The 24,780-nt window shown below is 37.2% G+C and overlaps 1 protein-coding gene across 1 annotated transcript in view; it reads left to right on the top strand.

Moving 5' to 3' along the window:
- The first annotated feature begins 833 nt into the window (after window positions 1-833).
- The window catches only part of PREP (prolyl endopeptidase), a 70,833-nt gene continuing 46,886 nt past the window's right edge, over window positions 834-24,780 (top strand). Inside the window, exons 1-7 of the mRNA XM_034409085.3 lie at window positions 834-1,312; window positions 7,248-7,322; window positions 10,572-10,705; window positions 10,940-11,070; window positions 11,364-11,573; window positions 12,869-12,990; window positions 21,372-21,477. Coding sequence (XP_034264976.1) covers window positions 1,268-1,312; window positions 7,248-7,322; window positions 10,572-10,705; window positions 10,940-11,070; window positions 11,364-11,573; window positions 12,869-12,990; window positions 21,372-21,477 — 823 coding nt within the window. The 5' untranslated portion in view covers window positions 834-1,267. The remainder of the gene's footprint in view (window positions 1,313-7,247; window positions 7,323-10,571; window positions 10,706-10,939; window positions 11,071-11,363; window positions 11,574-12,868; window positions 12,991-21,371; window positions 21,478-24,780) is intronic.

Raw genomic sequence — 24,780 nt, 5'->3', positions numbered from 1 at the left:
TCCTCTCTGACTGGAATCACCTATTCAGGAAGCGGGAAAATCAATGAAGTGGGAATCTACCAATAACTGATTGCTGCTGGCCACAAGACCTCGCAACACAGTAGAGTTTACACAGTATAGCTGAATGTTGAATTGCACTGGAACATCTATTATTTTCCCCTATGAGAAGTACGGTCAAACAACCTCCCAAATGATTTACAATGCACCCTTTAAAAGGGTGTCGCCTGACCACAATAAAAAATTTAATAAAAAATAAAACAGAATTAAAATTACCCCCAAACTGGTATAAAATCAATATACATTATACCATACTACATAGTAAAAAATGACACTTTATACAATTATGACATCCTGAACCAGGCCAACCTCCTGTTTAAGAAGGAATATTGAGGCTGACATAGCCTAACACCATTTGATCTACTCTAGCACCAGATTAGACACTAGGAGACTGTGAACTCCAGTTCTGCCTTGGGCATGAAAGGCGTTTAGGTGATTTTGGGCCAGTCGCTCTGTTAATCCATGAAGCTACGCCCAGTCGGTCAATTCTTGAGCCAAACACTAAATCAACACTTGGTTGATCCGAAAAATGAACGACCCTGTCTGCCTTTGTGACTGAAGTGGCCAAAAAACCCCACAACAACAATAATTTGGGGTTGAAGCAGCATTTCCCTGCAAGTGTGGAAACCAAGCCCGACTTCAAGATTAATGACAGTTTATTTTGCTAACCCAATTTTCTGGCATTGCTAGTCACACCAAAGCTTAAACCACAAGGGCTGGCTTGTGTAACACGCTCAGCTAACCTGTGGCAAAGTACTAGGTAGGTGGATCAGGTATGGTGCGAACCCAGCCTCGATGCAAACCACGCATACGGCGAAGCGTCACCCGGCGCAACCGGTCCAAACAGCTTCCTTCGCTTTTGGGCCGGTTGCGGAGCTCTCAATTCGCCCTTGGCTGGGCAAATCCTTCCCCGGCCGGGGCGGAGACAAGAGGCCAGCCTGGCTCCGGTGGCTTGCTGTAGGGGGAGCCATGCGGCGGCTTGAGTCGCCTCGCCTCGCTTCTCTTGCCTTTTGCCGGAGGTGGAAACTCCTCGTTGGGGATGGGAGGGTCTAGCCGCTTGTGGAGAGCTTGCACGCCCGTCTCCGGCTGAAGAAGGGCGGCGCTTTCCTCTGCCCTGATCTGCCTGGGTCCACCTCTTCCTTCTTCCCGCCCCTTTGCTATCCGCACCGCCGAGGTACTTGTCGGCTTCTCCTGCTTTTCCCTCACCAGCATGCAGGTTTTCCAGTACCCCGAGGTGTTTCGCGACGAGACCTCCGTGAGTACCGGCGTCTCTGCCCCGCCGCTGTCTTTCTTTTTACTCCCATGCGAGCCTCTCTCCCGCTCCCGGCTTCCTGCTCTTAACGCCTTAGCGTGGCTCGCTCTCTGTCTCTCAAGATACATTACTATTGTACAGGTAGTCCTCAATTTACGACCACAATTGAGCCCAAAATATATGTTGCTAAGTGAGACATTTATTAGGTGAATGTTGCCCCATTTTACGACTTTTGTTAAGCGAATCGCTTACCATTTGTTAAGTGAATGAGTGTAGTTGTTAAATTATTAAGGCAGTTGTCAAGTGAATCTGTTTCCCCCTTTGATCCTGCTTTCTCAGAAGGTTGCAAAGAGGGATCACATGACCCTGGGGACACCGCAAGCATCATAAATGTGAATCAGTTGTCAGGTGTCCGAATGTAAATCACGTGAGCATTGGGGATGCTGCAATGGTCATAAGTGTGAAGAAGGATCATAAGTCACTTTTTTTCAGTGCCATTGTAACTTCGAATGATCACTAAGTGAACTGTTGTAAGTTGAGGACTACCTGTTGTTCAAAACCATCTTCCCCTCTGTATTTGGATACTTGAGATCTTAAAAGAACAATTGCATTTGACAAACACCTGGATTAGTTGTGCACTTCAACAAGCACCTAGATCAGTTGTGCATTTGAATGAATACCTACAGCAGTGGTGCAATCCTCTGAGGGTTTCTAACACTGAATTTTGGGGGACAGGGAGAGATCCAGCTGGTGGGTCCCTGTATTCTCTGGCCACACCAATTACTGAAAGCAGAGACATTCCCACTAGTACTTACTTTGATATGGTTGCTCATTCATGGTACCTTGGAGGCCGCTTATATGGGAGGAGGGGAATTCTGTGCCTGATCTTGGAAGTTTAGTGTTGCCACATCTTCACCATACCCAAGCCTAAAATTAACACAAAACCTGTTGTTCAAGAAGAGAAACATTTGTCTGCCAAATCAGATGGCAACTATAACCATGGGCTTGTTAATAGCAGGTAGGTTGATATGCTTGAGGCTGTTCCTCAGGTACTTTTTCTGCAACATGTTAATTCTCTACATCATGACGTACCAAGTGACAGTGAAGATGGATGACATTGTTTTCCAGCAGAGAGACAAATCTACACTATCTTTTATTTCCTCCTCACAACAGGTGTATTCAAGGTTGATCCCTGTGGGCACTTCTGTGTAGATTTCATGGGCGAATTCTTAATTGTAGAAGCTGAAAAAATTATATTTGAGAATGGGGAAAAATAGACAGCATTTCGCACCTTAGCAGCTCTGCTACTCTGCTGTCTGTATTCCTGAGCAGATCCCAAACATCTGTAATGTGTCAAAAGAAATTCTGCATGAGTACATACCCCAGACATTAAATAAACTCTATTCTGATAAAGTAATTGAAATGCATTTGCAGCTTCCTCTTTCTGCTATGTTGTGAAACTGTAATTTTTTTCTTCTGCTTTTTATACCCTCTGACACTGAAGTAAATCTATTCATACTATAAAAATCAATCTTACATCTTCATTTTATTAACTAATAATTGGCAAAACTTCAACTATTGGTCTTGGTTGACTCTCTCATTCATTCATTCATTCATCCATCCATCCTATGTGTCAGCACCTGAATTCAAATCCATACAATATTCAGATCTATGTAATATCAGGCCTATAATCAGGCCTTCCTTTAGCATTTACAAATGATTTGAAATAGCTGTTGATACCCCAATGATTTTAGAGATATGCAAGTTTGACATCATAAGGAAAGTCATCAGTTTCTTGAATGTATCCTCGTCAGCACTTCCCTTTTCCAATTTATCTAATTTGCTTTGCTTATTTTCTGGGAGAAAGTTCTGACTTTTACATGTTTAATACCTTCTCTGGTGCCAATTGTATTTTTGAAGAGGGGGATGATTGTGCTAAATGTAGAATGGGATGGCATATTAAGTGCCATGTAAGGTAAGTTTGAAGAAGTCTGTTAGAACCAGAACTTGGCTTAGCATTTACATCTGGTTTCCGACAAAAAAAAAAAAAAACCTTGCCCCTTGTGGACAATGAGTTCATTTAATTACTGCGGATGTGCCTAGTGACCATGGTGATTTCCTTGTTGTTTTCTGCAAAAAATGTTGTAAAAAGAGGTCAGTCATGTGATGACCTACTTAATGACCAACATGACTTACAACCATAATTCTGGACTTAATTACAGTCGTAAGTCAATGCTACCTGTAATGATCATAGGTTCTCAAGATGAGAGCAGAAATCTTGATTGGCTTTTTTGTTAATACGTTAGTATTAACCTCACAAATCAATTAATAAACAACGTTGGATCTCTGGTAATGCTTTTCTTCCTGTGTATATGTGAGTGTGTGTCTGTGTATAGATATACTCTGTGTCTGCAATTCAGTGTTGACTAATGTAACTGTATTTTCCATGGAACTACATATGCTTCCTTTCTGAATAAAATTGCTCTGAATTGAGTAGAAAGACTGCATTTTTGTGTACCCATTGCCAGGAGACCAGCAGGTTATCTTTGATAAAGAAATAATAAGCAGAGAAAGGATAGCAATCTGAAGCATGTTATCAGTGGTTCTACTGATGTCAAGGAAATGAATTCCAAGTCTTTGTAATCATTCTCTGGTCAAACAATTACTTTCGCTGAGAGATTATCTTGATAAAGATATCTGAGTTCCATTGCTGAATATGCGCTAATCCTGTTTTTCTTCTTTTGGGATTACTATGAAGGATGGCAGATTCAGTCCTTCAGAAGGATATAAGTGACTGACATAGAGTAACTGTAAATGCAAGCCAGCTAACCTGCCAGCCAGCGATCTACTATATTAAACTGGACTTTAGAGTACCTATTTATTGAGTGCATATGTATTCATTGTACCATTTTCTTTTGAAGGAAATAATGTGATGGGGAAACACAGAAAAGGAGTTAAAATTGTAAGCTCTTCAAAAAAAAAAAATAGGGATAAAATAAAGGGATAAAAAAGAAAACCAAAGAAGCAAAGCTAAAACTACATCATCTCCTTTCATGTTACCACTTCAGGTCTTTCAATGGTTGCAAGCAATCCTTACGTACACTGTGTTCATGCACTGTTTCATACATTACTTCTCACCAATCTCTTTTTTAGAATCTCGTCAAAGCACCCAACCGTGATATTCTTTGATGTCTTCTTGATCCAGTCACTCTTTCTTCATATGTTTGTTTCTCAATTTGGTATTTATTCGCTGTATATGACCAGGCCATTCAATATACAGTGCATTCAGAAAGTATCCAGACCCCTTTTACTATTGTCAATTTTGTTACGTTGCAGCCTGATTCTAATATCACTCAGTATCGCATAATGACAGTGAAGACAGAGTTTTAGAAATGTTTGTAAGTTTATTAAAAAGAAAAAACTGAAATAACTTTGTTATGGGGTACTGAGTGTAGATTAATGAGAAAAAAATGAATTTCAATAACTTAGAAACAGGCTGCAGTATAACAAAATTTATAAAAGTGAAGGGGTCTGAATACTGTCTAAATGCACTGTACTTCCTTCATTTTGGTGATTCATTTTGTATTCAGTTCATATTTGTTTAGCACTGATTCATTCTTGAATCTATCTCTTTTTGATTTCCAATTTCCAACTATTTTACTATGCTTGTCTTTATTTATTCATTTATTTATTTTTATTATGGCTGCCTACTCCAAGAGATTTTACTTATTTTGTTTCCCTCAGCCAAACACTTCTCACTTCCATATAAGGAAGCATGCATTTTTCGACATGCAGATTTACTTTTTTGACAAACATTAGCTGCAGAAAACTACATACAACTCATATTACTTTTGTCACTTATTTTACCATTTAAAATTTATCTGACCATTTTTCAGCAATATACTGGTAATCTTGTTTTAGTCTTTTGCCATTTTCCCTATGAAATACAGCTATCTGCATTAGTGTATTAGGTTCCAGTTCATAATCCTTGTTGCATTATACAGTTTATCTAGCTCTTGGTGCAAATGATTTGGGTTTTCATCCAATACAGTACCATAAAATAAAAGTAAATTCATATCTCCAAGCAACATACTTCTAATAACATTGCAAGCATTCCTTATTCATTCATCCATAAATAGACCAAGTAATAAAGGGAAAATCACACATCCTTGATTTTCTTCCTGTTCAATATTGAATCATTAGTTAAGGATTCTATTTTTTCTTATGCGTGCTTTGCTTCCATCATATAATATTCTTGCCACTTTCAGCAATCAACCTTGGACTAGGAATTTGTATAAAATATATATATTTCAAAATGACTGAATTTATTATACACTTTTTCTAAATCAACAAATGTATAATAAACTACTTTCTTGCATTTGTCTGGTTCTTAGTGACTTGCTGAAGAGCAAAAATCAAGTCCAGACACTCTCTGACTAGCATTAAGCTGCAGCAAATTTTGTTCGTTGTCATATTTCATTCCCTTCTGATTCAAATTCTGTCAATAATTTCCCAGATATATCTAACACCTTGTAGTTTTTGCACACTCCCTTGTTACTTTTCCACTTGAAAGAATGTTGTCATAAGTTGTCTGTACAGTATGGCACAGTTGATGTCTTCAGACATATCTTAAGTCATTCCATCACTTCCTAGATGAACCACATCTATATTTTAATATATCCATAGCTGAGTAAAAATATGTTGCCATATTCCAACATTGTCATAGTGTTTATGACTTCCTTTTCATTTTTTTCCGGGTCACTTACATTGTGAACAGTTTCAATTCAATGCAAGTTGATTAGTTGAATAGATAGGATTGCAATCCAAATGTCATATCTGTGTGGAACCAGTGTTTTATCTGGTGATGGATTTCTTTAATTCTTCGTCGTAGAAAACATGAGGTCTATCTGGTCTCAGTGACTTGCCAGCTTCAGCACTGTTACATATCTTGATTAAATCATACCTTTAATCATACCTTGATTAAAAAGGGAATGCGAATGGGAAACATGCATTTCCTCTCCATTTTTTTTAGAAATATGCAACTTTGTGACACTACAGATCCATTATAAAAAATACCTTACGGTAAAAATGCTTTATTGTGAAAATTGGGGTGAGAGATTATTTCTACTAAAAGAAACTATCCACTCTACACTAGTATCTGAGTCTGTAGTTACTCTCTTGTAATGAAGTTGTAGCTTTTTATTGAAAAGTCTGTCTTGAAATATTACATAGAATAAGTTATATAAATGGAATTCCTGCTACAATTTATGCAACATTATTAGAACATTAGTAGCTTTTTGGTTTCTATGTATGTAAACTGATGTTGATCCTGTGAAAAATTGATTATTTTCCTGACCATAGAAATCAGTAAAATAATTTAAGAAACTTAAATTATAGAATCATCCAATTAAAATAATAAATAAAACAATTCTCTCTTTTGATAATATGTATGTTGGCATGTCCCAAAGTCAATGTGTCATATGGAGAACATTGTGGCTGATAGGCGGGGGAGAAAGAAGTCCTCTACATGTAGCCATGTTACTGAATGTAGGAATTGTAAAAGTCATATCTTTGGTAACAAAATATAGTGATCTGTATTTTTGGATTATTTTAGTCCACTCTCCATCCTGTATGTCTTTTCTTCCTATCAGTGTTCAGTTGAGACAAATGGCATTATATCCACAGACTTCTGTGATAGGATCACAAATGGCTACATTCAATGCTTACTATTGGAGCTCAAGTTATAAACAATTGATTAAACAATTATTTGGAAGAATTTGCTCTGCAATCAGACAGATGGATAAAATTATTTACCTTCTCTACCTGCATTATCTACTTTCCAAAAAAATAACTTTTTAAATTCCATATAACAAATTCTAATATTAGAGAACTGTAGAGTATTTTTTTACCCATCTCTGTTTGTTTTTTTCCCCTAAAGGTAGATGACTATCATGGCTGCAAAATATGTGACCCTTATAATTGGCTTGAAGATCCTGACAGTGAACAAACAAAAGTAAGCATGAACAATAACTTTGGACATCTGGAACTTCTATATAAACCTATGTGAATTTTCTATATCAAAAGCCATTTAAAAAGGTACATGAGAAGGATTTGAGGTTCAACCCTGGCATTTTTAGGCAGGACTAAATAGAAAAATTGTAGAAAGTCATTGCAAATCACCATACACAATTATGAACATAAATGGGCCAATAGTTTAGTCCTTTTGATTTCAGGTATAAAAAACTAAAAAAAATAATAATTGAAGGATTGCTGCTAGTTAAATGATAAACCAATACTTGGTTTCCATAATTATTGGACTGAGGAATTCTATACTTTCATTAGAGTTGTACAGCAATTGCTGTATTGCCTTGGGCTTATGAAATAAGAAAAGCAGTAGCATAGTAAAAGGCACTGGGCCCCAAATTCAATTCAATTCAATTCTGAATAGAGCTAGAAGGGACCATAGAGGTCTTCTACTCCAACCACCTGCTCAAGAAGGAGACCCTATACCATTTCAGACAAGTGGCTATCCAATCTCTTCTTAAAAACCTCCAGTGATGAAGCACCCACAACTTCTGAAGGCAATCTTTTCCACTGATTAATTGTTCTCACTGTTAGGAAGTTTCTCCTTAATTCCAGATTGCTTCTCTCCTTGATTAAACCTCCAATTTATTATATGAAGGACTTCCCCTGTCAGGAATTGAAGGTGCATACTACTGAAGACTAATAAGGAAATGGGAAGAACAAGCTAAATAATACATTGTTTTGAGAGATTCCTACAAAGCCCAACCAATATGATCAGTGGAAGGAATGGTAGAAATAGAATCCAAAATATATGGAAGTCACTGAATTGCCTAATTGTTGGTTTTGGTTCCTTTTCTCTTTCTAATATTTGGTGAAATAACAAACGAAGGAAGATTTCAATTTTACACTTGCCTTTTCTTCCCCAGTTGGCTGCTTTTCATTAAAGAAGCACCAAGCAGTGCCTCTTTTCCCATATACGTGTCTATTTTCACCTTTAAACTAGCATCCAGCACAAATTCATTTGTTACTAGGCCCTTTTAAACTCAGTGAGTCTTCTCAGTAAATATTCATAGGACTCTGCTGGAAACTCCATTGAATACAACAAAACTTACTTTGAAATGAATTAGGCTGTCCAGAATTAATACATGGTTTTGTTCTCACCGTCTTCTGTTTTTTCTCTCTATAAAGAACACCTGGGTGAGATGATGCATGAAGCTGTATAAATTATACACCTTTTCACCAAAGCAGTAATTAATTTTTGCATTCTACTTTGCAATTAAAGTGGATTAAATTTATCTTCTTACACAAATATGCTTAACATAGGTTAAGTACGTTGTAGCTGTTACAGTTCAATTTTTTAAAAAAGTTACAATAAAGCTACTTGAACACATATTTGTATTATCTCCTGTTCCAGGTTAGACATAATGTATGCAGAGAGAAAAGTAGTTTGCAAAAAGATTACATAAGATTAAACAAATACCAACAGCAGTAGGCAGTGGGTGTGTACAAGTGCACACATGATACAGATACCTGGAGAGTTTGCATGCAGTTCCTTTCAAGTGGCCAGAATCAAATGCAGTGGGTGAAAGTATAATCAGGTTATACTCCTAAAGTCTAAGTGCCATAGGTAGATTGGCAGCTGGCCCACAATCGGAACTGCAGAGTTTCAGGATACCAAAGGATTATAGTTTCAAGTGCATAGAGTCAAGATACAAGTGAGACTTGTGGTGGCTCTTAATGTACACATAATCCTCACTTCATTATTGTAATCAGGGCTGGAATTTCCACTGCTCAGTGATGCATTCACTATCGCTCCAACAACAACAACAAGACAGGTAGCATATAGATTTAATAAATAAATAAAAATGAAGTGTGACATCACATGACAACACCCTACTCCGCAACAGAAATTCCAGACTTCCCGTTGCTTTTATTAAGCGAAATAGTCACAAGTTCTTAAGTGAGGATATCACATAGACAGCATTTGTGACCTCGTACTGGCTTCCCATAAAGTTAATTTGTTGGAACCAGGAAAGATCACAACTGTGGGATGCTGCAGTGTTATAATTGCAAATGGGGCACTGGTGAGCATTGCGGCTGATGTAAATATGAAGATTATAGCAATAGTAATAGCAATACTTAGATTTATATATTGCTTCACAGTGCTTTCTAGGTTTACAGAGTCAGCATATTGCCCCCAACAACCTGGGTCCTCATTTTACCGATCTCAGAAGGATGGAAGGCTGAATCAACCTTGAGCCTGGTGAGATTTGAACTGCCAAATTGCAGGCAGCCAGCAGGCAGCAAAAGTAGCATTCTAACCACTGAGCCACCACAGCTCTTATCACTACTTATTGGAAGTTCAAAAGATTGCCAAAGAGTAATTGTTAAGTGGGGACCACCTCTAGAGACAACCCAGTGAAGGCTAAGAATGCTCTTGCATTGTTGTTCATTGCAGCACATGGCACATTCACACCTGGGTGGATACTCAGCTCCTGTTCTTCATCCTCTGATTGCAGGTGCAACTGCTACTGATGGCTGCTAGTCATATCATAATCAGATGCTTGAATGCTCACAACTTCCTTAGCTAAACCTGTCTGGCACTCCCAAAGCAGGCTCTTTGGTGTCAGAATTTTCTGAGTCAGGGCTGACTTCAGTGTATTAAGTTAATAATACCACTTTACACTAGTTTGCTCATTCTGGGCATGTTGATCAGCACACCCAGAAAATATAAAGTAAATATATAAATGTAAAAAGATAGTTTCAAAAAATATGCTTGGAGTCCTTTCATTGAGTTCCTTGATGTTTAAGAAAGTTGTATGGTGTGGCACTTGAAAAAAGCCAAAATGTAGAGTTGCCAGTGAAAAATGATGGCCTATTTTTTTGCAAAAGTCTATTCATCTTACAGCAAAAAACTGTGCCACCTTATTTTTGCACTGAAAAAAAGCATGATAGATAATGAGAAAACTGGATAGGTTGTTCCGGTGTCCAGAAAATTAGGTGACCAATTTAGTTGGATTTTTTTAAAAAAAATATTAAGTTTACAATACAATTTAGTTTGGATACTATTAGGCTTTATGCCTAGTGGAAATACAATCTTCCTCAAATAATGGATGAGTTGCATTTTATTCTAGTTTTGAGGTGAAATTATACACAATCAGCACATAACTTTTCTTTCGCTATTCAAATCAACATATATGTTTGTCTAATTGGATATATTGTGTTATTTTTTCCTTAGGCATTTGTAGAAGCCCAAAATAAAATAACAGTGCCCTTCCTTGAACAATGCAGTGTCCGGGGACTATTTAAAGAGCGAATGACTGAACTATATGACTATCCCAAGTATAGTTGCCATTTCAAGAAAGGGAAAAGGTATGTCAAGGCTTTGCACATGTCAGCAAACAATTGATTTGATTCATAGACAGAATTGTTGCTGGTAACGCTGAGGATTGTTATTAATGTGCCATATGTTCACTGAGTCTCAATACAGTAATAGTTACAATATGTCTATGGTGTGTTTGCCTTTATGATTATTTACTGGGGTAATGTTGGTATCTAGATTTGGCTTTACTTAAAATTAATAACAGCATCACACATGTCTTCTAGGTATTTTCACTTTTATAATTCTGGACTTCAGAACCAACGAGTATTATATGTGCAAGATTCATTGGATACTGATGGCAGAGTATTTCTTGATCCTAATAAGCTTTCAGATGATGGCACTGTGGCTTTACGAGGTCAGTATAACAGGTTTCCTTTGAGTTATGAATAAAGATGTCACAAATCACAACACATGCATATGTGCACATTCTAAAAAATTTAACTCCTGTGCATCTAAAGAACATCCAGGTTTGAGAAGTTTTATCTGTTGCTTTGTAGTAAAGAAATAGTGTAGCTTTTAACTATGATTGTTAAGAATTCTGAGACTTGTATTACCAACACATCTGGAGAGACACCAACTTCAAAAAATTGAAACAGAACAATGATCTAAAAGAAAATATCACTAATATGATTTGTAAATAACCTGCAGGTTTTGCATTCAGTGAAGATGGTGAATATTTTGCATATGGCTTGAGTTCCAGTGGATCAGATTGGGTAACGATTAAATTTATGAAGGTGGACGGTGCTGAAGACCTTCCAGACACATTGGAAATGGTAAAATTCAGTTGTATGGCTTGGACGCATGATGGCAGAGGCATGTTCTACAATTCCTACCCCAAAAGCGATGGCAAAAGTGATGGTGAGTGGCAGGCAATAGGAATCTAACTTAACCTATCAAAAACTTTTTATTAACAATCTTAACAATCCTATATTAATATTATATTATAATATTAATATTATATTAATATTAATAATATTAACAATCCTGGACATAAATTGTTTCAACTTCTATCCTCAAAATGATGCTATAGAGCATTGCACACCAGAACAACTAGACACAAGGACAGTTTTTCCCCGAATGCCATCACTCTGCTTAACAATTAATTCTCATAACACTGTCAGATAATTTACTAAGTCTGTATTACTATTCTTCTCTTCCTTACTAGTATCTATCTCTTTCCACTTATTACTATAACCATGTTTCTTGTATCTTTAAATTTATATTGTTTTTATCTTTTTATTCTTGATGAATGTATTTTATTCTTCTTATGTACACTGAGAGCATATACACCAAAGACAAATTCTTGTGTGTCGAATCACACTTGGCCAATATAGAATTCTATTCTATTTTAACCTTCAGCATCTGGGTCCTGTATCTCAGGGCTCCCCAGACCCTGGGCCTGGACTGGTTAGGAACCGGGCCTCACAGCTGGAGGTGAGCGATGGGCAAACAAGTGAAGCTTCATATGAACCTGCAATTGCTCCCCAGTGCTATGATCACTGCCTCAGCTCCACCTCAGATCATCAGGTATTAGATTCTCAGAGGAGCATGAATACTTCTGTAAACTGCACATGTATGGATCTAGGTTGTACACTCATCCTCCCTCTCACACACAGTCTCTGAAAAAATAGTCTTCCATGAAACCGGTTTGGGGACCTCTACTGTATCTAGTTCAAGACAGGTTTCTGAACTTCAAGGGTAACTCAGAGAGTCTGCTTGCCTGCTGCCTCCCTCCCTCCCTGGGCTGTCTTCTCTTCCAGTGCTTTAGCTTCCTTGATTCCTATGGTTTTTAATTCTGTCTGACCATCTTTGCTAACGCATCTTGATTTCCTGAAATCACTGAGGTTTTAAGTTACAGCCAAAATGATGTTTCACTTCCCTAACAAATAAATAAGTAAGTAAAAGAAATACGGCAGCTTACATTTAAATAACAGCAATAATGTAGAGATACTATACTTAAGTAGTGATGTAATTATCCCTGTAGACAAGAGAAAACCTTTTGGCAAGTAGGGCTGGTATTTCTATGAATTACATAATTTGCTACCTTTCAAGTTGAACAACTTTTACTCTGTAGGAGTTGCAAATTCTTATCATTGATGTTTTTGAACTACAACTTGCATACATGTAATCAAATATGCTGTTTCCCCTCCCAGGCACTGAAACAGCAACCAATTTGCACCAGAAACTCTACTATCATGTCTTGGGAACTGACCAGTCAAAAGATGTTTTATGTGCCGAATTTCCTCATGAGCCAAAATGGATGGGTGGAGTTGAGGTATGACATAATCTTTGAACAATCAACTTAGAATATTGGTAGATGATAAAGTAAAATAAACTGTGTTTAGAGACCCAGCTTTGTTTGGCCAATACATTGGCTTTGTTTCTTGTTTCCTTTGCATTAGTCAAATATGATGTGAATAATTCTTTGTTCTTCCCAAAATTGTACATGTTAACCTTTTATTCTTGCTATACACCAATGATGCAAGAATTCCTGGTGGCCTTAACTGACTCCTCAGATGTTTAGTCCAATATAGGACAGTGGTGGCGAACCTATGGCACGTGTGCCAGAGGTGGCATGCAGAGTCCTCTCTGTGGGCACACGAGCTGTTGGCCCAGCTCAGCTCCACCACGCATGTGCACGTGCCTCCCTCCAGCCAGCTGGTCTTCGGGTCTCTGTCGCACAAGCACAGTGGACAGGGCAGGGGTAAAATGCTCCCCGTTCGGACCGGATCGCCCGATCCAGTAGCAATGGAGGTGAGTGGTTCGGAGAACTGGTAGCAAAAAATCCCTGCCCCCCCGCCATGCCCAGCTGAGCCGCGCGATCATCAGAGGCTTTTTTTCTTTTAAATGGTTCTGACGATCCAAGCTGAGTTGCCTGATCAGCAGAGGGTTTTTTAAAAAACCCTCTGACGATCAGGCAACTCAGCTGGGATCCTCAGAGCCTTTTGAAAGCATTTTTTTACAACCTCTTCACTGAAGAAGTTGTAGAAAAAATGTTTTTAAAAGTAAAAAAATAATTGGCCACGCCCACCCAGTCACATTACACCCCCCCACCAAGCCACGCCCACAGAACCGGTAGTAACAAATTTTAGATTTCACCACTGGGGCACGGCGCATGTGGGAGTGTGTGTGCGTGCACGGAGTCTCATGTGCAGGGGCCACACGCACATTGCATTTTTTGGGGTTCACACACACACAGACCGAGTGCTTTGGGCACTCGGTCTGGAAAAGGTTAACCATCACTGTTATGGGATAAATGAGCGGTTAGTTTCAAAAGACAAAAGTGATGGCTTGGCCAAAAAAAAAAACCTAATAAGATGAGTAGAGTGAGAGGCACAGGAGACTGAATATATGAGGAGTTTTAAGTATCTTGGTGTAATATTCCAGGTTATATGCTCATCAACACATAGTTCTACATGATTTTAGAAGTTCTTGACAGATTTAAAAACTCTTCTGTGTAATTCTGCCATGTTGAAATTTGTCAGAGCTCTACTTCAGGTAATCTGTGATTGATAAATGGACTACCCCAATTACATATAACTGTTAGCCTATGGTCCTTGAAAATCTCTAAACCATAACCAAAATTATGTTTGGGGGCCTACACAGAGGTTTATTGCTTTTAGAGCAATTTTGTTGGCTGAGAAATGTGTACTTACAAGTATAGTTTTAATATAGTTTTAAGCATTTTTAAGTCAAATGTAAATTCAGTGGGATTTACTGTCTGAGAGAATGGGAATATCTTTAGTGTCTTCTGGTTAGATCTTCAGTTCCAAAATATTATCCTGTTTCCCCCAAAATAAGACATCCCCTGATAATAAGCCCAATCGGGTTTTTGAGCACATGACAATAAGGCCAAGCACTTATTTCAGGGTTCAAAAAAATATAACACAGGGTCTTATTTTCGGGGAAACATGGTATCAATGAAAAAATTATTGAAGAATGATGTCTCATTTTGCTAAATTTATTAAATTTGATGTAATAACAGGAGCTTGCACAGCAAAGGTATATATTTATGTGAAGGAATTAATAACTTTTGATTATATAGCTGCAGGTGGTTCCTACGCTTGCAGCCTTAGCTGTTAATTAAAGGCACTTGCTTTGTCGTTCTGTCAAACCTGATTATTTGTTCTCTTCCTGACACATTTTGACTACTAATATTGGAAAAATGGTTGCTAATTCCACATAAGGTGTGTGATGTTAAGTACACTCTTAGGATGTTTGAAAACCTTTGCATACTGTGAACCAGATGAGAATAAAAATTGAAATGGATGCCCATATTAATTGAAGTAAAAAAAAAATTTCCCAAGAGCTCTTATTTTATTGGTTAAGTTGAATAACATACTAGATGTAAAAGGGGAAATAAACAAAACTATGGATAAATGTTATGAATTTAATAAACTTCGGAAAGAGTTAAGAAAATGAATCACCTACAATTACTTTCAAAGCCAGTTTGATATAATTTTTAATGCATCAGGCCAGAAACCTGGAAACTGTAAATTTTACTCCCATCTTGATCTAGACATTTTGTCTTAGCCTTAGTGAGTAGATAGTGGCAAACCATTTCTGAAAAACCCAGCCAAGAAAACTGTAGGGACTTGCCCAGATAGTCTTGAAATCAGGCTCATGTGAAAAGAGGAGGAAAAAATACATTGCATTTCAGTAATCTCTCCTTCCTTCCAATCTGCGCCTTTTTAGATTTCCATGAAATGTAATGTTTTCATATGTAAAATGAAAGTTTTAAAGCCATTGTCATTATTGAATGACCCTGTGACTTTCATTGGCTTATGTATCATCCAGGGCCACATTTTGGCTTAGCATGCTTTAACTTTAACTTTTATTAGACTTCTATACCGCCCTTCTCCCAAAAGACTCAGGGCGGTGTACAGCCATATTAAAACACATAAAATTTACAAAATTTAAAAACCATTAAAATCAAATATACAAAAATTTGGCCCACAAATTAAAAAACTAAAATACACCCATTAAAATTCATATTCACGTTTGTTTCAACAAGCCAGCCCGGCTTGTTGAAACAAAAGGGTCTTCAGGGCGCGGCGAAAGGTGCGCAGGTCGAGGATCATATGCACATCAAGGGGCAGCTCGTTCCAGAGGGTGCCCCCACAGAGAAGGCTCTCCCCCTGGGCACCGCCAGTCAACATTGTTTGGCCGATGGCACTCTGAGGAGCCCCTCTCTGTGGGAGCATATTGGCCGGTGGGAAGCTGTCGGCGGCAGAAAGCGGTCTCGTATATACCCCGGTCCTAAGTCATGGAGCGCTTTAAAGGTGGTGAGCAACACCTTGAATCGCACCCGGAAGACCACTGGGATCCAGTGCAGGTCGCGCAGGAGAGGTATTACGTGGGTGCAACGAGTCGCCCCCATAATCACCCACACGGCCACATTCTGGACCAGTTGGAGCCTCCGAGTGTTCTTCAAGGGGAGCCCCATGTAGAGAGCATTACAGTAGTCCAGACGGGATGTGACGAGGGCATGAGTGACCGTGTGCAGAGCATCCCGGTCCAGAAAGGGACGCAACTGGCATATCAGGTGAACCTAATAAAAAGCTCCCCTGGCCACGGCCGTCATATGATCTTCCAAAGACAGCCTTGTATTCAGGAGAACACCCAAGTTGCGCGCTCTCTCCATGATGCTAACCATCATCTCTGAGTTTAGTCTAATTCACAGGATTGTTATAGGAGAAAAATAAATTATGGTTAAGAAATAGCTACATTCACTGTCTTGATTTCCTTGTAGGAAAGAATAAAATAGCCTAACAATTACCTTTTGTAATAATGCCTTTCTCTTTTTAAAAGTTTACAAATAAGGGCAAAGGTTCCTAAACAGCTGTTGCTCAGCAGCTGGCAACACCAGAACTGTCTTGTTTAGATTCAGAAGTTAAGCAGAGTAGAGCCAGTCAGAACTTGAATGGAGGACTACCGTATTGGGATTCCAAAAGACTGATTAGATTGGAAAGTTGAAAAGAACATCCTGGAACAAAACTTTGTCAAACTATTTATGGTGCAGTCAGCAACACTAAGATTATATGTTCATGAAGTTCAGCCCAGCTCAACTTGGCTTTACACTTTTAACTGATCTCTGCTCCTCGGTATCTTTTCCTCATCTGTATCAGTTCTAGCTGGAAGCGAGTATATTTGATTGGAAATAGAAATGAGTTTGAAATAACGTGCCAGAAGGTGGCGCTAGTAAATGGTATGATTCAGGTGAAGCAAAAAGCCATGGTGATTTTAAATGGACTTGTCTTATACTTGCTATTGTTATAGAGAAGTTCAACTTATTGGACAAATATAATATATAAAATTGGAGTGATTAGATTACTCTATAAATATTTCTTCTTCTATCCTGGTCCTTCTTCAAGTAACTCAAGAAAAGCATCCAACTTTCAATGAGTGTGCTTTTCTTAAATGTTTTTATTATAAAAGCCTTATTTCTGTATCTAGAAGCATTTGTCGTAAAGGACAAAGGAATAGTTTGGGTGAATCTTTCTTTTCAATAAAATAGTGCAGCTAGAGCTAATGTAATGAGATTATAAAGCACTTAAGAACAGTAGTGGTTGAAATCTCAGGGATGGGATTGTACAGTAACAGGAGACGTGATGCATTAGATTTTCATTAATGTTTTGAATTCTGGAGAGTTAAAAACAGACAGACTGGTTATCTCTTCAGGCAATCTTCCAGAAGAGGAAATAGAACAGTTGTGCTGGAACGTAAAACCTCACACATGCGTTCTTGGACCAGTTGAATTGTAGCACTGTTGAGATAACAGGATGGATGAGAAATCAGCCTAAAGAAGGCATGGAAGCTAGACAGGGTAACAGCAGATAAAGGAAGCAGTCAGGATCAGTGAACTAAAATCCTTGGAAAGAAACCAAGTATTGGGAAAATTAAGACTTGAGGAAAACAAGATATGGAACATGTATTTATAGGCTAACCCTACTTCAGTCTCTGGGTAGAGAGACTGAAACCAACATAATATTACATTAAAAAAAACTAAATAGCAGATCAAAATCCTCATTCTGGGCTTAAGGTCCACTAAAGAAGAATGGTCTTAAGCCCCTTCCCAAATGCCAGAAGATCAGGTGCCATGTATATTTTTGAGGGGAAGATGTTTCATGGAACAATGGCTATGACAAAAAAAATCCTGATCTACATTTTGGGCTGGAATCTTTAACAAGCCCTCTTTAGATGATTGAGTATACAGAATCATATTTAGTAGGACTCCACACACAGGGCTAGAAAACTTATAAAAATTTTGTTTTGGATCTTATTGTGGAATAGGCTCAAAGAAAATGGGACAGTACTAATCTGACTTTGGTTGATCTCAAAACAATGCTAAGCAGGATTAGTCGTAGTTAGGATTTTGATGGAAAATCAATAGAAAAACCCCAGTGTCCTATTTTTTCCCCTCAATGTTTTTAATTTAAAAAAATCTTATTTTCTAGAATAGGCTTAGTTTTTTCCTTCCAAATGGAAGACCAGTTTGAAAAGTTGAATCTGTCCTGGAAGGGTGGGGGGAGGCATTTTAATGAAAATAACCTGCATATCAACAGAATAATTTTGTCTTTTGATAGTTCCTGTTCATTTAAACCCAGAGGCTTTTATGTACAGAACACTCAGCTGCTATCCTCTCTACCTGCAGTTCAGAATATTTATGGGGCTGTACTTGGATGATGGAATATACCTTGAGGTTCATTTTTGAGCCTGTACCTTATCATCACAGATTTTGCAAAACTATTTGCTAATTATCTTTGCTTCCTATTGGCATTCAGTGGTGCTTAAAAGTTTTGAAAATTAATTTTAAATAATTCTGTATAAATATGATCTAAAGCATAATCTCCTCTCTCAAATCCTAAAAGATAAACCCACTAGAGTCATTCTATGAGGGAGATGGGCCAGGGGTGAAATCCAGCAGGTTCTGACAGGTTCTGGAGAACTGATAGCAGAAATTTTGAGCAGTTTGGGGAACTGGCAGTGGAAAGTTTGAGAAGTTCTGAAAACCAGCAAATACCACCTCTGACTGGCCCCAGAGTGGGGTGGGAATGGAGATTGTGCAATATCCTTCTCCCAGGAGTGGGGAGGGAATGGAGATTTTGCAGTATCCTTCCCCTGCCTCGCCCACCAAGCCACGCTCACCAAGCCACGCCCACAGAACCGGTAGTAAAAAAAATTGGATTTCACCACTGAGATGGGCCACTTCTAAATATGATATGTTAAATAAATAAATAGAACCAAAGGAGTTACAAATATTACACAATAAATAAATAAAACCCATTAAACAAATGAGTCATAAATATTACATATATTTATTTATTTGCTGGTGGATATGATCTAAATTCAAAGGGGTTCACAAACTTTTAAGTAACGCTAGAGGTACATTGATGACAATAAAAATGAACTTCATTAAAAATGTATCTGGTTATAAATTTTATAACTTTGGCAGAATATATGTACCAAGTTAGAAATAGGGAGCCTTTTATTTTCCATTTAAAATTTGGCTCTGAAGTCTGAATGTCCTGATTATGTCCTGACTAAATAATGACCTGATATTACTGGTGAGGCAGGCTGAAAATTTCAGTCCATTTTTATTGCATCTCTTTTTTCTTTAATAAAAGAAAAAAAAAACCTTGTGCGGCTGGAAATTGATACAGGTAGTCCTCAATTTATGATCACAATTGAACCCTAAATTTCTGTTGCTAAGCGAGATAGTTAAGTGAGTTTTGCCCCATTTTACAATCTGTCTTGCCACAATCCTTAAGCGAATCGCTGCAGCTGTTAAATTAGAAACATGGTTGTAATGTGAATCTGGCTTTCTCATTGACCTTGCTTGTCAGAAGGTCACAAAAGGTGATCACATGATCCCAGGATGCTACAATTGTCATAAATATGACCCCAGTTGCCAAGCGTCTGAATGGCTCATGTGACCAAGGGAATGCTGCAGTGGTCATATGTGTGAAAAATGGTCATAACTCACTTTTTTCAGTGCCTTTGTAACTTCGAATTGTCACTAAATGAAAGATTGTAAGTCAAGGACTACTTGTAATGTGCAGGCAAGTTTTGGCAATGCATCCTTGGGAGGACCTCAAAAATTCATCCCATGTGAAAGTTTTCCCAACCCATTGTAAGGGAATGCAAAAATGTGGGACAAATGCCATTGCTTCTCACTATTCAAACAAGTGAGGTGGAGGGAAGTGTCTGCGAAAGCATATATGCAGAAGGGCCAATAATGCCCATTCTTTGTTTATCTTGCATAAAAATATCTGCAGATGGGTTTTTCCATATAGAGTCAACAATGTTTTCTCTTGATACTCTTAAATTCCTTCGTGCTCTCAAATGAATTGATGAAAAGATGTAGCAATAAAGAGACTTAATTGTCATTCCGCCTGAATTATACATTGTAGAATTACATTAAGAGTGTGTTTTGGGAATCCCACTAAGCAAAGTGTTATCCACTCTTCCCCAGTTTAGCAGGGAACAATGAGGAATGCGCTATGGGGATTCTTGAACAAAAGTGAAATGTTTTCAAAGACCAATTTTGCTTTGATAAACTGAAAGCATTGTGAGCTTAGAATTAATATTCAGTATGAACTTTACCTTGGGGATATTAGATGCTTTCAGCACTTTTAAAACTACTTGCAGAAGGTTCCAAATTCAGATAAGAAATTCTGGAGAGCCCAAGACCACACAGGGACTGGGATGACATACTGTATTACACATGATTAAGTTGCTGAAGAAATAGCAATTGAGCACACCAACACAAATTCAGATAAACCACATTATGGCTTAATGTCACATGTGGACCCAGCCAGTCGATTATGCTAGATTAGCTGAAATAATGAAAGTATATTTCTTCTAGCTCTCAGTAGAATCTATTTGCTATTTTGAGTCATGATTTTATTCAGAGAGATAGAGTCTTATGTGGCACTGACTTCTTCTGCAAATTAAATTGGATGTTGCCAGTTCTAATATCCCATTGCAAGTGACATTTGTTTGTCCCAGGGCTTCAGTAAATGTTGTAACCTTCTGACACAATGTTACCAAAGACAAGTATCATGTTTTGACTTTTTCTGTGTCTGAAACAAGCTAGTGCTCCCAGACCTTTTTCTTGTTGTTAATCTATCTATCTATCTATCTATCTATCTATCTATCTATCTATCTATCTATCTATCTATCTATCTATATGATTATTATATATTATTATTATTATTATTATTATTATTATTATTATTATTATTATTATTATTATTATTATTATCATCATCTCTTTTATTCATTAAACATGAAACTCAGTTTGATTGGTGCTAATGACTGGTGCTAATGGTTGATGCAAGTTGCTGCAAATCCTAGGTATCAACCAAGTACCTTCTTAAAATATATGATGTTCCGAGTAGCACAGTTTTTTGCAGTTCCACTGGTGTTATTGCAGGAAGCTGCAATTTGTTGAAGTGTTTTGTAAAATTCTTGGACATGGTACCAAGTGTCCCGATGACAATGGGTATCACTGTTACATGTTTCATCCATAGCCGGTAAGTTTTGATGGCCAGGTTGCAATATTGTTGTTTTTGTTGTTGTTGTTGTTGTTATTTGCTGGTGGTATTTTTTTTTTTCTCTTATTGACATTGCTTTAATTTTGGTGATGCTTAGGTATCTGATGACGGGCAATATGCTTTGCTTTCTATACGGGAGGGATGTGATCCAGTGAACAGATTGTGGTACTGTAAACTACAGAAGGAATCAAGTAATATAACAGGTAAGATCACTCCTTTTTAGATTTGCCAAACCTTTGCTTAGTTGCTTACAGGGTGGATTTGATTTAAATCATGATTTAAATCACTAGTAAAAAGACGATTTAAATCAATTCGATTTAAATCATAATTTTTAAAGAGCAACTGTCATCTCTGCTACTCCTTTGACCCACTGTTGACTCACCGATAGTCCAAGTGTTGCAGAATATACAGCCTTGTGCTACATAACTAAGCTCCATTTCATGCTGAATAAACTAAATTATTTATGTATCTTAAATAGAAAATTATCTTACGATAGATTTTTACCCCAAAAGTTTTTTATTAAAATAAATTCAATAAAAATCAAAAAAATCTGATTTAAATAAAAAAATCCGATTTAAATCAAATAAGATTTGATTTAGATAGCTCTGCAGACAAGGCATTGTAATTTAACACCAGCTGTCTGCAATTAAAGTAAATTCAAATCTCACCAGGCTCAAGGTTGACTCAGCCTTCCATCCTTTCTAAGGTAGGTAAAATGAGGACCCAGTTTATGGGGACAATAAGCTGACTTTGTATAAAATATACAAAAGTATGAAGGCTATTGCTTAACGCACGGTAAGCCACCCTGAGTCTCCGGAGAAGGGTGGCATATAAATCAAATTTTTTTTTAAAAAATCGATTTTTTTGATTTTTTTAAAAAAATCATTGATTTTTATCCACCCTGGTTGCTTGCTTGATTTCAATGCTTGAATCAGTACAAATGTAACTGACCTATAGCAATCATTTATTATATTGCAAATCGGCATTCAAAACATATAAATAACTGGAAAAATATCTTAATAACATAATTATATCTTCATCTTTGATGTAGTAGAAATTGGAAGTAATAGACGAAGTCCATTTACTGTTTAACTCACACATAATGCAATGTTATATACTGTATGCAAAAGATCCTATTCATGTTGAATGGACATTCAGATCTAACCTCTTCCTCTCTAGTCTATTAAATTGGATTTCCTGTATAGGACCACAACTGAGCCCCAAATTTATGGTTGCTAAGTGAGAAATTTGTTAAGTGAGTTTTGCCCCATTTTATGACTTTTCTTGCCACATTTGTTAAGTGAACTACTGTAGTTCTTAAATTTGTAACCTGGTTGTTAAATGAATCTGGTTTCCCAAGATCCTCCTTTACTTCCAAAGGAGATCACATGACTCCAGGACACTGCAATGGTCATAAATGTGAGTCAGTTGTCAAGCATCCTAATGTAAATCACGTGGCTGTGGGGATGCTGCAATGGTCATAAGTGTGAAAAATGGTCATAAGTCACTTTTTTTCAGTGCCGTTGTAATATTGAACAATCACTAAATGAACTGTTGAGAACTGCCTGAATAGCCTTTATGCTCAAAATTTAAGAAACAGTATATCTCTTATTTCTTTTTCTATCAGAAGTAAGCTATGTTCTTGAAAATGGGCTAGCAGTGGAGAATTTCCTTTGTTATACACGTCCCACAAAATCAAGACCGATGTGATGCCTGGGAATATGAAAGGGGAAAAAACGTTCTTAATGGACTACAACTGTACATGATTCACACATCTATAGTCATATTACTTTCATTGAACTACAGCACTGCAATTGTTATATAAATGAGTTATGATTCCAAAATTGAATTTTAATCTGGATTTAAAATATAAATATATTTACTTTCTCTTCATAGAAATTACCTGTGCTCTGTTCATGGTGGTAACATATAGAATAGCTTTTCCCATGATGACCTTCAAATATCTGTTGGAATACAGCTTCCTTTTTCAGGCAGCATGCTGGCTAGAGATAATGGAAGAATGGCATCATAATTATTATTGCATTGTACTCTGCTATTTCATCTTGTGAACTTAGTTACATTCCTTATTGAACTGATAAAACCACATGGCGAAAAGTGCACTTGCAGACTAAATTGAAAAGACACTCACAGTCTGTTGGTGCATGATGTGTGATATATAACCACTGAGCCTTAATTACATACTAGCGGTTCTGGAAGATTAATTTGCTTTCATTCCGAGTACAGTTCCAACCTTAACAAATGGACTTCATAAGGGAAACATGCGGGAAGAGGATGTAGCCTAATATTCTTGTCATTTCTCAAGCTGTCTGTTTTTTAAATAGGGCTTCAAAACTCAGACTAAAAATAAGGTTCATTTCTATATGTCATGCACTTGATTGCTTGCAAGGAAAACTGGCTCTCAAATTTTAATGTATTTGTCCTCTTTACAGTTTCCCTCTCTGGTGCGATAAGCTTTTATTCTCAAAATTCTGAAAATCTTAGTCTTGCCTGTTGTGCATGCAAGCTGTTGTAGGGTGCCTCTTTTTTTCTTGTGGGTTTTTCAAATTAAAAGTATAATCTTAATAGAAGTCACATGGCTTGGTGGACTGTGGCAAAGGAGCAGAACAGCATAGTCATCTTTTTGTAATAGTTGAATAAAGAATTAAGAATTAACTTATTATGTCTGATTTAAAAAGTTAGAAATAGGTCCCCTTAAGGTTACAGTTTAGATGAACTTCTATTAGCTCTTTACAGCAGTCACTCAAAATGTTTATTACAGTCAAAGACCAGTGCAATTAAAAATATTCAAAGAGTTGAGAGTTTTGAATATTCAAAAATATTCAAATATACAACTCAAGTTAAAAGTAAAGTTCTAGAATAGAGTAATAACAAATAACAAAAAAAAACTATGTTAAAATCATAATTTGGTAGCCTATCTGTCAGTTGCATGTACGCAAGAATATAGCCTAAGCCAGGAGTGTCAAACTGGCGGCCCGCAGGCCACGCCCACCCTACCTTCACAAATGGGGAAAACATCGTGAAACATCATGTGACGGCAACATGACGGCACGAGTTTGACACCTGTGGTCTAAACTATATAATATATTAGTCCTGAAATTGTGAATGCCTATAGTCATTAGGTACTAAAATGCAACCAAATGATATCAAAATATTTGGTGCATTAATTACGTAAAATAGCTATAATGGTTTATTCATCAGGTTCCAACTAATTCTTGGTGCTGCTGTACAGAATCTAGTTACCTGTGCTATGACTATGATCCATTCGTCTTTAAGCAGAAGCACTGAAGATAAATGGTGTCGGAATGGCCAGGATACCTATTAATTATCAGGAAAGCTCTTAAAGCAAAATTAATAACTTACAGCATATAACCTATGTTTTATATTTATATAACTTAATAACTTATATTTTACAAATGCAATTACATGCAAGTAATTGAATGTTACTAAGACTATTGTCTTCCATGGCAATAAATACCTGTCAAAAA

Source organism: Pantherophis guttatus, chromosome 1 (assembly GCF_059756535.1).
Source record: "Pantherophis guttatus breed Tessera chromosome 1, ASM5975653v1, whole genome shotgun sequence".
Taxonomy (NCBI): Eukaryota; Metazoa; Chordata; class Lepidosauria; order Squamata; family Colubridae; genus Pantherophis; species Pantherophis guttatus.
Note: the sequence above shows the minus strand (reverse complement) of the source record. Positions and strands in the feature narration are given on the sequence as shown.